We start from the raw sequence: 15850 nt of genomic DNA on the forward strand, positions 1-15850 counted from the left end.
AACTTCATTTTTCTTAAGAGGCTTCTGTAACTTTTACCTCATTTTAACAAAAACAGTGTAACAGCTTGAGAGAATGAGCTATAGACAGCATCAGTTAGCTATCACTGTCAGCAGAAGGGAGGGGCTTATTCCGGAGTAGGAAAAAACTCTCTGTCACTCAAATTAGGCTCCAGAGATTTTCCATCAGTTCCAGTGTCCATGTCTACTGACTTGACTACAACCAATGAGAAGCAGCCCTGAAGTTCAGCACAGGGTTTGGATGAAGAGTGCAGAAATAGGCATAGAAATACTAGGTAATGCACATCCCTTGGTTTCCAGTTTGATTTGGGAAATCCCTCAATCTCTGCTTGATCTGCCTGTTGACAGACTTTCTTCTATGAGCCAAAAAAATGGTGGCAAGAGATGGTGGGTTGTGTTGGCCATATTGGTAATGCACGCTGTAGACTTGATAGTTCAAAGGCACTTCTATGCACAATGGATACTACACCTGTGGTTCCAGTGCAAGCAGTATAACTTATTTACAATTGATTTGCTCCACTGATTTCTACAGGACTTACTCATGACTAACTTTACCTGGATTGGGGCCCACTTATGTGTAAAAGTTAGAGATGGGTGAATTTCCCATATCTTAATTCAGAACTGGCTCTCAATTTAATGATGATTTATATTTTAGATTAAAATATTAAATTTACAGGTTTCAGTGGAGAACTCTCGTGGGGGAGGGAGGCTAAATTGATTTATAACACAAAAAGAGCTTCTGCATGTGCACAGATCATTCAGTTTATTTATGTTTGTGCCACCTCTTCGGAGTCCGATTTGGCTTACAATTAAAAAACACAGTATAAAAAACAAGCCATTAAAAACAAGCCATTAGACATATGCAGCATAAAAACTGTCCATAAAATATTGATAAGATAAAACTCATAATGAAAAGACTGATATGATCCCTGTAACCAACCCCTGGCAAGTAGCCTGGCCCACCGCATTTTGGGCCAATCAAAATGCATGGTCGCTTTATCCTCCTTCAATCCCTGTTTCAGCCAGGATTCAGCCAGGATCGAACGCATGCGATTCGCCTAATGTGCGTTTGATCCTGGCTTAAACAGGGATTAAAGGAGGATAAAGCAACCATACGTTTTCACCCAAAGCTTCTAAACTGCTTTCAAAGGTAATCCCATGTAGAGCACATTAGCGTAATCGAACTTGGATATGATCAGAGCATGGATCACTGTGGCCAGTTTAGGTTTGTGTTTGAGCTATAATGCCCATTTTGAGCATTGTGAATGATGCACGTTTATATCCTGGGCCAGCTAATTATGAATTTTGTCAACATCACTAGTAGAAGCACTGCTAACAGTCCTTTCTTTCCTTGGGTTTTGAAAAGTGCCAGAGAGCACATGCAGCTGAGGAACCACAGTTGGAAATCTGTGTGGGGAAGCGTAACTAAATGGACATTATATGGAAGGCCATCATAAGTCAACACAAAATCTCAAAAATATGAAAACAAGCATTGTACAGAAATCATACAATTTATTGAATAACTGTAACAACTTCTTTAAAAATCACTGCTAAGTACTCCTTTGTCATCAATGTACTTTTTCCAGTATGCTGGAAACGAGGAGCAAATGTTTCATCTTGAACAACTGTGTAGAATGTTAACTGCAAGTTTTTCCTTATAATGGTTCAGGCCACAAACCTCTGCTTTCAATATGCTTATGAAAGAGGGCCATATATTTGTCATGCTCATGTCCAGACTTAGGAACCATATTGTGTACCTCTAGTAACGTATTCATGAAGGAGATCAAAATTAGGGAGGTAACAATTCCAGTTCCGTAACTGAGTCTATCAGTAACAGAATGTTCTATGTGTTCTCTGTAATAGTCATGTAAGAAAATTCCCTCTTGATTCACGGATGAATTATTCAAAGCACCTAATGTGTCCCGTTAAAGCAAATGACATCCTCAGGCTTCATGGCCAAAGGCTTTGCTAAGGGTGGACAAAGGAAAGGCTTTTAATGATATTATCACTTTCCAACCTTTTGAAGACTTTTCTTCTTGGCCAGTCAGAATACCTTACCCTTCAATGAATTAATTGGCAGATTTTTGAATACCCCAATCAAACAGAGAGTCTGCCCGTGTGGAAAGGCAAAGACAGAAACACCCATTTTTTATTCAGTTGTGATTTATATTCTTCTATAAGATCTTTGATTACTCCATTTATTTCACAATTTCCTGTGTGTTCTCACTACCACTTAATCTATCTGCTGTCTGGTAAAGATAAGGCTGTTGCTCTGTCTGTAGTTTATTACTTAACGGATGCTTTGAAGATATGTCGAAAGTTATAATCAAGTTATGCCTAAATGCTCATTTGCATACAGGCACTCTTTTTGCACTGAATTGGCTGGATATTGTCATGTATGTAGTGCTGGGATTAATATTAAAATATGTTAGTATTTACACTCCAGTAGAGTGGACCCATGAGAAAGCAACTGTAGCTGTTGCTCCAAGTGTGTGTTAAAAGGACTATGGTTGTATATCAGCCTATTGTAAATAATGTTAGGAGTTCTCAGTGGTTCCCCAACAGTTATGCAAGTTTCTCTCTGGGCTGCCAAGAGGTTGGGGGACCAGGGACAAAATACTGGAGGATTTGGTTACCCTGGAGGCCCCTACGTTTGCTTTCATGTTTTGCTTAGATTGGGTGTGGTTGTGAGGAGGGATCCAAAGGTAGGGTTGCCAACCTCCAGGTGATAGCTGGAGATCTCCCACTATAACAGGTGATCTCCAGGTGACAGATCAGTTCTTCTGGAGAAAATGGCCTCTTTGGAAGGTGGACTGTATGGCATTATACCCCATTGAAGTCCATCCCTTCCCCAAATCCCACCCTCACCAGGCTCCACCTCCAAAATCTCCAACCCGGAGCTGGCAACCCTATCCAGAGGGGATCTTTGTCTGGGCCCCCACAATACCTCTCTGCATCCCTAGATTCTCAAGACCTGATGGAGAAAGCAAACTGGAATTCAGATCTTGTTGGAAGTGGGTTGGGCTTCTATTGTGATGGTCAACTGGTTATAATTTTAGCTTATTGTTTATTACTTTTGTTGGGAAGGGAGACAGAATCAATCTAAATACCATGGAATGAATACATGAGTCTGTGACATTGCTGCTTGGGAGAGCACTTTTGCTGGACTGGGCTCTGTATGAACAGAAGGAGGGAGGGGAAGTAACCAAGGTTTCACTGCAAAAAGTGACTCAGTGTTGCTTTAATTCACTCTTTAAAGTCCCATTGATTGACTTTTCAATGAATGCAATAATGGGCAAAGGAGGCAATTGACATGGATTACAGGTTGTATAAGCTCTGAGAAAGAAGTCAATCATTACGGAGGATTTCAGCCAGAAGCAGATGTATTTCCTCCATTACTTTCCTGCCTTGATCTCACAGTTTCTGCCTGACCCATCCATCAGCCTTGAATCTCACTGTGTTCCCAAGGTCAGATCACTTAGCAGGCCAGCTGATGGGTGTTGTTCTCAGAGTAATTTTCTCCTGCAACAGTTTCCAGTAGGGCCTTAAGTGGCTCTCAATAGTACAGCCTGATCCATCATGTTCACTGCTCACACTGAGACCTGCTTCAGGGCCTACCTTGTCATTCAGAGAGGTTTCCGGCACACAAATGCAGGGGATGCAGATGTTGAAACTGGGACTGCAATGAAGGCTCATTAATCAAGTTCATTTTCTTTTCTGGTTTCCCCACCTTGATATCAGGTAAATCAGTTAGTAAGAATCAGTATTCTCTTCCCACCCCATTCCAATGTGAGGATGGATTTCTTAACCTGTTTTCTGAGAAAGGCATGTTCAGATGAATTGGGAGGACAGCTTCTCACTCTCCTCAGCAGCATCTACATGACTGGCAACAAATCTCCATTGCACACTCCTTACATCTGTGAAAGCAATGGAGTGTCCACATGGTGGTATTCTCCATGCACATGGGATATTCACCATGTATCCTTGCATTCTTGCTATTCCCCCTCCCCAAGCCACCATAGGGCTTTTTGCCAGCTTTTTCAAAAACCCATAGTAGCTATGTTTTGTACTGATATGAAACTGTAATGGCATAACACCTGCTGATAATTTTTAAAGGCTGCCAGTAGTGAGGTGGTAGGAATAATGCTAGGTGCAAGGAGATTCCAGGGGGAAATGGCACCATTGTGGGCAGGAGACCTAAAAATCTGCCCACCCACACAGTGGGCAAACACACTTTGTGACCTTTACACAAAGTTTGTAACAAAGCAGGTCTGGGAAAGATCTTCTGGGCACTGGGGGTGTGTGGGGGAGGTAGTTGTGAATTTCCTACATTGTGCAGGGGGTTGGACTAGATGACCCTGGTGGTCCCTTCCAACTCTATGATTCTATGAAGGAGGGGGAAACTCAGAAGGTTGACGGTTGACACTTTAATATGGAGAAACTCAGATGGTAGATAACTTCAAGAATGCTCCAGTTTTGGAGGCAGGTCAGAGCAAAACACCTGTGTGGAAACAGCCTTAGTATGCTAAATTGGAAATGCCAGGTTAGCAGACCAGGCATTTATAATATCTATAAGGTATAATTTTCAGCCCATTCCTGAGAATCAGGCCAAAAGTGCTTAGGAGGCCCGAGGGGCCTGGCACTGGCGTGAACAACACTTAGGCGGGCGCAAATAGCCTGGGCGCCAGTGTGCGGCCAGTTACGGCAGTGGCAATAGTCAGCAAAGGGGGGTGGCACGCCCGCGCCCGCACAAGGGCCACACCAGCACCTGAGCCCGGCCGCCCCTCGTGCTGCCCTCGCCTTCAGCTGAGCTTCACCCTCCACAGAAGATCTTCTGAGGAATCTGGTGACGGGTGCCGCAGCCACTGGCCGGGCCCACCCCCATGCCATGAGAGCGAGACCCCTGGGTGGCCCCCATGCCGCCCAGGGGTCGCCTGCCCATCCACCCCCAGTCCCTTCTTTCTCGTTGCAGGTTTCTGCGGAGGCCAACCGGCCGTCATCACCCTCACACACACACACCGAAACAAGGAGAGAAGGAGGCGCCTGAGAAAGTGATGGTGCAGCCTCCCACCACCCTGGCGCCTCGGCGTACCCCTGCCCCCACCAACACCTCGTCAGACATCTGGTCTGCCCTCATCACTTTCCGCTGAATCAGCCCAACACACCCTCCCTCCCTTAACACACCCTGGTTCAATAAAGGCATTTCTTACACATCGGCCATCCATTTGGCTGTTTGGGGAAGGTCTTGTGAGGGGAGTCAAGGGTGGAAGGCGGGGGTCCGGCAGAGCTGTCTCCACAGCTCTCATTAAGGTGGTGGTCTGCCTTGGCAGCATCAGAGCAGCTTTTGGGGGGGGTTAGTGAGTGAGCTGTGTGAAGGCCGGATTTATTGGAGAGGTGAATGGGAAGAGTGAGAGCTTCTGGCCACTAATGAGCCGTTCATGCAGATGTCCACAGGCTGACTGGAGCTGCGATGACCCCACCTCCTGGTCAGAGGCCTGGAGGGGAGCGCACATCTGCAAGCCGTCTCCAATGGGGGTTCCCCAGGGAGCCATGGGGTCAGGGGGTGGTGTTGATGGCACTGTGAGTGGGGACCCAATGCAGAAAGGGGTGGGGCCGGTATGGAGGGCCAGTGTAACACGCACAAGCGCACTTGCATTGGTCCTGCCGCCACAGGGCATACCAATGAGGAGCCATGTGAATGACCCTCTCTCAGAGCCTCTGATGGGTCGACACAAGAGTAGGTGCATATAGGCACCCACCACCTCCGCACGTCCCCAGCCCGTTCCGACCCCTCTACCCCTATTCCAGGATGTTGTCATGACCTGACTCTCCCCTGTCAGCAGCACAAACTCCAGGGTGCTGCAAGGAGACCACTCCCACCTCCCTCCACACTCCAACTGTGCAACATCTGTCCCTTGAGGACACAGGTCCTCAGTTGGAACACAACAGTGCTGCCCTCATCAAGCAAGCCCTCTCTGCCATCTGGAACCTGAGAGAGGGGTGGGGAAGGGGCCTCTGTGAGGGGGGAGGGGGCCCATGGGAGTGCATGGGGACAACAGATGCCCCTCCCTCTCACCCTGGGCGTCTCCCCAAAAGGCAGGCTCCTTCCTCAGAAACACCTGCAGGACTGGGAGCGCAGGACATCAAGGCCACAATGAGATGGCAGCTTAGTGGTCATCCAGCACTGGTGGAGGGGGTTCGGGAGGAAGAGGACGCTGCAGCTGGTGGGGGAAATGGGCCCAGGCTCATGGCGCAGCTGACCCCCCTCCCAGAATAGGGGTCTGGCACAGTGCCTTTCAGAGGGGCTCCCAGAGTTGTCTGTGGTGCCTGAGGAAGCGCAGACCTGAGGCGTCAAAGATCTGGGTGTCGTACACCGATCTCAGGAACTTGGCGACCAGGTTGGTGAAGAGGCCTTTGTGGTCACAGGAGGTCTGAATGTTGATGCTGTAGAAGTGGTGGCGGTTACGGTAGAGGTGCTGGTCTTGGTGGGGGGCCAGCAAAGCGATGTGGGTGCAGTCCACAGTCCCGATGATGTTCGGGAAGCCCGCAACGGCCTGGAAGCCGGCTCGAATGGGGGCCAGCTCCGCCTCCTCAGTGGGAAAGTGGATATGATTGCCAAAGTTAGCGAGCATGACGTCCAGGAAGGTGGGTAGGCATCGGCATGCCGAGGAGGGGGAGACCTCGAGGACATCAGCTATGACCCCCTGGAAGCTGCTGCTGGCCAGAAATCTCAGAGACAGCAGCACTTTCTGGAGGACGGGAATGGGCTGAGGCCTCGCTATCATGCCCTGCAGGGCTGGGCCAACCTCTTGACACAGCATCTTGATCATGGCCCAGTCTAGGCGGAATCTGTCAAGGCCCTCGATGTCAGATAGATGCAGGGTGCTGATGCGCTCTCGGAAACTGCGGGCGCGCCGCCGCCGCATAGCCACCCACACGTACAGGGCAGGCATCAGGTGGAGGACTGACAGACAAAGGATCTCTGATATAGAGAGACAATCAGACATTTGAGTTTCCCATTCTATTGGGCTCCAGTTAGAAATAGACTCACCCTAGCACCAGCAGATTACTTGTCTTTTATAGAGTCAAACAAGCAAAGAAGAGCCCTAACCCTGGCGAGAGGCTCGGTGCTACCGTCAGCGATTATAGATGGAAAATTTAGGAAGTTAGCAAAATCGGAGTGGGGGTGCCCTTTTAAGACAGGAGAAATAGAGAATGTAGGTAATGTTTTATTCAGATGTGTCTTTTATAAGGAAATGTGCCAGAAATTGATTTTTCCACTTATTAATTCAACAGATTTTAGCTCAGAGGTGGAGAAACTGAAATACCTCTTGTGGGAAGGAGATCATAATAGATTGTTACAGGTAGCTAAATTCTGTTCTGTAGCGATTAAAATTCATTCAGAAAAGGTGGGTAGAGTCAATAATTTTAAATCCTAAATTATTACAATTTTTTGCCTTCTTTTTTTTAGGGATAGAATATTTTATCTGGGTTTTTAGTAACTACTTATTTTCTATTTATAGTGTTTTAATGCATGTTTGTTCTCCTTTGCTGGCATTCGCTGTATTAATAAACTGACTGACTAATAAACTGACTGGAGGACTGACAGGCGGCCCAGAAGTGGCCCCTGGTAAATGAGACACAGATGGCCAAGGTGGGGACCTCTGGGAGCATCCTGCCCATCTGCCATGGAGGCCAGCTGGTCTGGCACTGACACGGGGGCCTCTCTGCCTGCTGACTAGACAGGCTGCAATGCCTTCCCAAACAATGGCTGCCTCCCTGGCCCATCTCCCCCACACTCCACATCTGACTACTGCCAAGGTCATCCGGCCTGCTGAGTGGCCCTTATCGCTGAAGACTCCCCCTCCAGCCTCCCTTCTTCCCAGGCACCCGGAGAACATGGCGGAGGCTGCTGAGCATTCCCGCACTCCCTCGCACCAGCCCAACTGGTCAGACAACAAGAAGAGTCTTCTCTTTGAGATAGTAGCTGACAACCCATCAGTTGCCCTCCCCCCAGATAGACGCATGCCCTCACCGGCGCAACGGTGTGAATTCTGGGAAGAGGCGGCCCAACGGGTGTTGGCCCTGGGCCATGCCGGCAGGACGGGCCCCTCTTGCCTCAAGTGTTGGAACGACTCCTTTGGGCAAGCAAAGAAACGGGTGTGGCATCTGGTGGTGCAGGGATTGGCCATCTAGGACGCCCTGAGCAGGGGCCTGGAGGGGCCCGAAGCCATATTCCGGCCTCTCATTCTGCCCATGTCATTGGAGGGACGAGGGGTCGAGGTGCTGCATGGTGAGTGTCGAGGTTTGTGGGGAGGGTGGGGGCCTAAAGGCGACAGCCTCTGAATGACGGTCCTCTGCCTTGCAGGACGTGACTTCCAGACGGCGAGCGACAGCACGCCTGCATAGCCTGGGAGCCTGCCCAGCTCCGACTCACAGGGCAGCTGGGCCAGGAGGGCTCCCAGCACTGAGGCTAATGTGGCTCCTGAGGCCGGCCCTGCCCCTGGATGTTTACACGACATCCCTGTAGAGATGGGACGTGACTCAGACAGAAGCTCCCTGGAGATCCAGGAGGCTGGGGTGGAGGAGCCCATGGAGGTCTGCCCAGAAGTCAACCTTCTGATGGCTGCCTTACTGCTCGCGGCTGAGAGCGCAGGTGTGGGGTGGGGGCTGGGAACGGAGGTGCGGGGAGGCCTTGTGGGATGGCGTGCAGGTGATGGGTTCCCCCCTCTCTCTGCAGGTGCATGCACCTATGCTGCCGACACTGGGGCCATTGATGTGCTGGCCCACCCCCTTCAGGTGCCCCCAGAGGCCCCCAGCTACTCCGGCCACGTCACTCAAAGAGGCATTGCCATGATGAGGTCTCATGACTAGGAGAGGGGCTGCCAGGCGGCGGCCGAAGCCTCAGGAGCGTCTTCTGTAGATGAGCGGTCTCGGGATGCTGTGGACCCCCTCCACCCCACCAGGACCCTCCTGGCGACGCCCTCGGGGAGGGAGCAGCCACCGGGCCAGAGGACGAGGGGGTGGATGTTCCGCCAGTCCCAGCCCATCCCCCCCACTTTTTCTTCCATGTGGGCTGCCATTGAAAGGGATTGACTGGAGACCAGAAGGGATTGGCGTGAGACTCGCGAAAGGGCTGATCGTTGGATGGAGACCTTGGCTGCCGATGTGACCACCTCCCGAGGCCTCCTGACAACGATGCTGGAGCTGACCAGCTCCATGTCTGAGCGGCAGGCAGGGTTCCTGCAAACCCTTCAGCGAGCCTCCATGCCCCCACCGCCACCTTCCCGGGCCGGCCGAGGCACCCCTGCCCCACGCACAGCCCACACCCCTGCCACCTGCACCAGGGGCAGGGGCCGTGTCCCCGCATGCAGCGGCTGCCCATAGGCCTCTGACTTCTGGCGGCTGGAGGGCAGCGCCTGATGGCTCCCCCCACTCACCCGGGTGACTGTCCCGGCCGCCAGTATACTCATGGTCGCACATGTGGGGGGTGTGCGGCAGGCCATGAAGGTGGCAAGGGGTGCCTGCACGACAGTCCTCCCCGAAGCAGCCAGTGCCTGCTGTCTCCCTTCTTCCGGCCCCTCCGGGAGGTCTCCCGTCCTCCTGCTCCTGCCCCACTCGGCCTGCCTCCCTCGCAGCCCCCGCCCTTCACCCAGCACCCCTCCCCTCTTGCAGGCTGCCCCACCCATCACCATTCTGTTGGCCACCTCCCCGCAGCGAAATCCTTCCCCTGCAAGTGGCCCTGCAAACTTGGGTGACTCTGGCTGGCCTGAGCCTGTGCCGCAGCGTCCCTGCCCCACCACCTCACTCCTCAGCCTCTCACTTCTTTTGCAACTTTTGCTTTTTTCTTGCTGGCGCATGCCGCCGCAAAGCCCCTTTGGAGGCCTACTGGCAGCGCCGTTGCTGCACCCCGGCCGACTGCCGTGACCTACCCGCGGTCTCAGGAATGGGCTGTCAGTGTATCATTATTACCCTGGAAGACAGATGTCCCTGCTCTAGGAAGGTCACCTTGGCCCCTCACTTTGGACCTTTGGTATGTTTGGAAGTGCTCCTAGGCAGATCTGCTAAGAAATACGTCCCTGGGCTTACTCCTAGGATTTTTCGGATTTCAGCCTTTGTCTCTTACACAGTTTTAGTTTTAATCTGTTCTAGGATCTTAGTTAGTGCTGGCATGATGACGATTTAACGTTTCTGTGGAGTGCTGTTTTAATTGTTGATTTTTATACTGGCTGACGCTGTATACATTTTTATAAGGCTATTTCCACTGTCACTATTGAGTTATTTTATGAGAAATGGGTTTTTAAAATTAATTTTCATTGTTTTCACTGACATCTGTTTTTGTTTGTTGGTTGCAAGGCACTTTAGAGGTTACCATAATAACAAATAGGTGAAGGGTACATTTTCTAAAACAAAAATAAAGTATATGCTATATATAAAACCAGATAGATCCATGTAACTTTGCATCTCTACAAGGCATTGTGATTGTTTCAAATAACCTCTTTGCTGCTGCTTTTTTAAGTTAACTATTTTTTTCCCTTCTGGATGGTATTAAAAGCAAATCATCAATGTCAGTTTTCTCAGGCCTCCTTTCACATCCCGGTCATCAGTCATCTTGAAGTGGCAAGGAGTCAGCCTGAGGGTCAGTCTATTTGAGATCTTCTCAGATGCCCTTTGTTTTTCTTATTTCAGCATGCGGCAAATTAATGAAAATCACTGGCCCTATTACAGTCAAGACATCTGGTACCCGTTTTGGAGCCTGGATGACGGACCCATTAGCATCAGAGAAGAACAATCGAGTATGTGTGCGTTTTTATCACTTCCTGTTGCAATCCAAACAGGGATTTCCCAGTAGGTCTGTGAATGTGAAGCTGCCTTATACAAAATGACACCATTGGTCCTATCTAGCCCAATACTGTCCAGCAGCTAAGGCCTTGGGCCTTTTCCAAAAGTGGCTACTTGAGATTCTTTTCCTTGAGGATGATGGAGCTCAATGGACTCTGTATATGCCAAGTCTGAGCTCAACAACTGAAATATAGCCCTTCCCAGTGTCACTGACAAAACATTAGATAGGTTAGGTGAGTTTCACAGATCTAGCACATAGTAGTGAGAAGGATTACCTCTTTCAAATCCAAAGAGGCAATCCAAACTAATTATGAGCATGGGAAGAGTGTGGAGTTAGGCTGGAGAAGGCAATTGAGAAAGGGGAGTAGTTTTAGCTTGCTAAGCTAAACTGTGATTGCCAATAGAATGTTCAAGGAATTATGGGCAAGGAGACTATTTAGGAATCCCTCAACCCCACCATTTTCCCCTCCAGGAGTCCATAATATCTCAGGCGCTTCAGCAGGCTAATCCCCCGCTCCCATTTTCTTTAACAGATCCTCAACTACTTTCAAAACTCTGTGCCTGTTGGAGCACATTCAGTCCTCATGAGATTGTTTAGGTTTTTTAATTAATATACCATGTCATATTTTTCTGCAAACTTGCAGCTATTCAGAGATCCCTATTTTGTCTGTTAGTAGCCTGGCATTGCCATTTTTATTACTGACATAGGAGCCAGAGGTTTGCTGTTAGATCTTGTAACAACCAGGGGTCTGCAAAGAATCACAAATAAAATATAGAAATCTCATCCCCCCCCCAAATTTGGAAATCTCATGCCCCGCACCCAGATTCTATAAGCTGACATAGGATTGACCAGGCGAATTCCCCCCTCCCCTTTTCTTTATTACTCCTGGGGCATATTCAGCCCTCATCAGACTGGGGGCGGGGGGTGGGTTTGAGGTCCTTTTCTTTGCAGTCATATTTTTATTCACAGTTAGGGAATCCCCCTAAAAATTCCTATCTTTCTGTGGGTTGCCTGGTTGGGCTGAATTAGTGATTGGCACAAGGCCTCCAGTTTTCTGTTAGATATATTGATGCTTCCCAGCCGATCAGGAGAGTTCCAACATTCTGTATGCCCAGAAATACAAGAATAACAGTGGAGTCCTAAGCAGAACTAAGCCCTTATAGGTCCACTGAAGTAAATTAACTTAGCAGGATGTAACTCTGCTTGGGACTCCCCGCCACTGGTGTGACCACTACTTCAGTTCTGCATTTTCTTCCATACTCATATATGCTTCTGCTTGTGTGCATATCTGGTGACAATGTGTGTTTTTTCTTGCCTGGATTTCCTGAAAATATAATGTGTGTGTGTGGGGGGGGGGGTAAATCTTATATAACTCAGTTAGTAAATGATTCCCCCACCCCCAAATGTTCACAGCCTATTCTTCCTTTTTGCTTTCAGGTCTGGTACATGGACAGTTATACCAACAACAAAATAGTCCGCGAGTACAAATCAATAGCAGACTTTGTCAGTGGAACTGAATCACGGACATACAATCTCCCTTTCAAATGGGCAGGAACAAACCATGTGGTCTACAATGGCTCACTCTACTTTAATAAATACCAGAGCAACATTATCATCAAGTACAGCTTTGATACCGGACGGGTCCTTGCTCAGCGTACCCTGGAGTATGCAGGCTTTCACAACGTGTACCCATACACCTGGGGTGGCTTCTCAGATATTGACCTGATGGCAGATGAAATTGGCCTGTGGGCTGTCTATGCGACCAACCAGAATGCCGGCAACATTGTTATCAGTCAGCTGAACCCGGATACATTAGAAGCAACAAAAAGCTGGAGCACCGGCTACCCAAAGAGAAGTGCTGGGGAATCCTTCATGATATGCGGTACCTTGTACGTCACCAACTCTCACTTAACTGGAGCCAAGGTCTACTACTCGTATTCCACTAAAACCTCCACCTACGAATACACAGACATACCTTTCCATAATCAGTACTTTCATATATCCATGCTTGACTACAATGCTAGAGATCGGGCTCTCTATGCCTGGAATAATGGACACCAGGTACTGTTTAACGTCACGCTTTTCCACATAATTAAGACGGAAGATGACACATAAACTCAACATTGGTTTGGCCACCCCCAAAACAGTGTCATTTGTGCTGAACTTGGAGGCATTCTACCGGGTTTCTTTTCAGTTCTTTTTTTCAGTAAGGATTAAAAAAAAGCTTTTTCTACTGTATAATGTATTCTAAAGATAGCAGAGCCTTTCTGTAAAAACGACCTGTTGGAATTACAGGTATCTTTCTTAACTCAACACAAGGCCTGCCATGACTTTATCACGGAAAGCACTAAAGATGATTTCAGTGGCTAAAGACATTATTTTCAAAAAAGATTAATGATCTGCCTTATATTAGAGTCAGAGACTAATGGTGGCTTAACTGCATGAATGTCTTTTTCTACCATACATCATTTTTAAAAAACAAAACAAATCTGCTGAATTGCTCAACATTAAAACATATTTGGACAGCAATCTGAAACAGAATGCAGATCAATGTTATTTGCTTAAAAAAAAAACATATATCATCCGAAGTCAAATAGATTTCTTTAGGGGTGAAAAAAGTACAATCCCCTTGGCTATTACACAGTTTCAGATGCAGTGCTGTACAGTCTGTTTTTAAACCTCTTGCAAGCAATTTCTCAATGATATGTATTTATACCATTGTGTCCACCATTGTGCAATTGTATCTCTTCACTTCTGTGAAAGTCAACTATTTTTTATAAAATATATTGAAATTTAATCACAGGTCTGAGTACGGGTCCCTTTTGGAAAGGTATTAGCATGGGAATTCTACAGTCCTCTATGTTCTTCTTTACTCAGTGACTAATTAAATTGTGGGATTCACTGCCAATGAACATAGTGATGACCATAAGCACAGATGGCTTTAACAGGTGATTAGACAGATTCATGGAAGATAAAGTACATCAATGGCTACTAGCTATGGTGACCAAAGGGAATCTTCATATTCAGAGGCAGTAAGCGCCTCAGTACCTGTGGCTAGGCAGCAATGACAGGAGAAGGTGCTCTACACCCTGTTTGTTGGCCCTCCAAGGTAACCAATTGGCCACTGTGTAAATCAGGATGCTGTACTAGATAGACCATTTATCTAATAATTCAGGGCTCTTCTTATGTTCTTATGTAATATTGTCATATTTTAGGAGTCAACAGCTTTGTGATGATCAGATTTTCCCTTTGTGCCAGGGCCATCTTTAGAATTGATTACTAGGTGGGGGTCACTTGTCTTAACGTAAACAATACTGAGTTCTAGAACTGACTACTTGCCATCCAGTGTCATACATACCCAAGTGAGTTACCTCTAAATGCAGGGCAAGTATCACAAAACTTTGCCCATTTTAGCACGGTACTTTGCTACATTGGAGAGTGTACCCAAACCTTGGATATTTCACACTTTAATTTTAGAAGCATTTTATATGGGATGTTAGCATGGGGTAGCTGCAATGGTAGTATGGAGGAACCTTCCTTCCACAATCTTTAAACGAAATTAAGTCCTCAGGGCCAGATGAATTGCATCCAAGGGTACTTAAAGAACTTGCAGATGTAATTTCTGAGCCTCTGTCCATTTTTTTTAGAATTCTTGGAGAACGGGTGAGGTGCCAGAAGATTGGAGGTGGGCAAATGTTGTGCCCATCTTCAAGAAGGAGGGAAAAAACAGGACCCATCAGCTTGACGCCTAAACCAGAAAAACAAATCATCAGTCAGTCCTTGAGCATTTAGAAAGGATGGATCTGATTACTAAGAGTCAGCACGGGTTTCTCAAGAATAAGTCATGTCAGACTAATCTTATCTCCTTTTTTGAGAAAGTTACTAGCTTGCTAAATCAGGGGACTGCAGTAGACATAGTTTATCTTGATTTCAGTAAGACTTTTGATAAGGTTCCACATACTATTCTTCTTGACAAATTGGGAAAATGTGATTTAGATCCTATTACTGTTAGGTGGTTCTGTAACTGGTTGACAGATCGCACCCAAAGAGTGCTTGTTCATGGTTCCTCATCCACTTGGAGAGGAGTGACTAGTGGAGTGCCTCAGGGATCTTTCCTGGGCCCTGTGTTGTTCAACATCTTTATAAGTAATTTGGATGAAGGAATAGAGGGGATGCTTATTAAATTTGCAGATGATACTAAATTGGGAGGGGTAGTAAATATGGTAGAAGACAGAGCCAGGATACAGGATGATCTTGACAGGCTGGAGAATTGGGCTAAAACTAATAAAATGCATTTCAACAGATATAAATGTAAAGTTCTGCATTTAGGTAGGAAAAATCAAATGCATAATTATAGGATGGGGGAGACTTGTCTGAGCAGTAGTGTGTGTGAAAAGGATCTTGGGGTCTTAGTAGACCGAACACTAAACATGAGTCAGCAGTGTGATGCGGTAGCTAAAAAGGCAAATGCGGTCTTGGGCTGCATCAACAGAAGTATAGTGTCTAGATCACGCGAAGTAATGGTATCGCTTTACTCTGCTCTGGTTAGACCTCACTTAGAGTACTGTGTTCAGTTTTGGGCACCACAATTTAAGAAAGATGTAGACAAGCTGGAATGTGTCCAGAGGCAAGCAACAAAGTTGGTGAGGGGTCTGGAGACCAAGTCCTATGAGGAAAAATTGAAGGAGCTGGGTATGTGGCCTGTTGGTCAAGGCATAGCTATAAAGAAAAGGTTATCTGAGTGCAACCAAAGTCCATTGTGACATCAGCAGCCCACCAACCCATCCTTTGCCCTAATTGCATGTTTGAAAATTTCAAGCTTGCAATGGTGAGCTGGGTTATGCTGCTTTGAAAGTACTCTGTCATTTGGTGGCCAACTGACTAGTGGAATAACAATTCACTTCCTTCTTTTTGTTTTACAGTATAGTTTTATTTCAAGTGGTCACAGAGCAATTGTTTTTGTGTAGAATTAGGGGAGATGCTGCATTT

General features: G+C 47.4%; 1 protein-coding gene across 2 annotated transcripts in view; it reads left to right on the plus strand.

The window, feature by feature from the left end:
- Window positions 1–13658, plus strand: part of OLFM3 (olfactomedin 3) — a 233031-nt gene extending 219373 nt beyond the window's left edge. For both annotated transcript variants that reach the window (XM_056844521.1, XM_056844520.1), the window contains exons 5-6: window positions 10708–10814; window positions 12299–13658. In XM_056844521.1, coding sequence (XP_056700499.1) covers window positions 10708–10814; window positions 12299–12976 — 785 coding nt within the window. In that variant the 3' untranslated portion in view covers window positions 12977–13658. The remainder of the gene's footprint in view (window positions 1–10707; window positions 10815–12298) is intronic.
- Window positions 13659–15850: the final 2192 nt, after the last annotated feature.

The sequence above is a fragment of the Euleptes europaea genome, chromosome 2, assembly GCF_029931775.1.
Source record: "Euleptes europaea isolate rEulEur1 chromosome 2, rEulEur1.hap1, whole genome shotgun sequence".
In the NCBI taxonomy this organism is placed as follows: Eukaryota; Metazoa; Chordata; class Lepidosauria; order Squamata; family Sphaerodactylidae; genus Euleptes; species Euleptes europaea.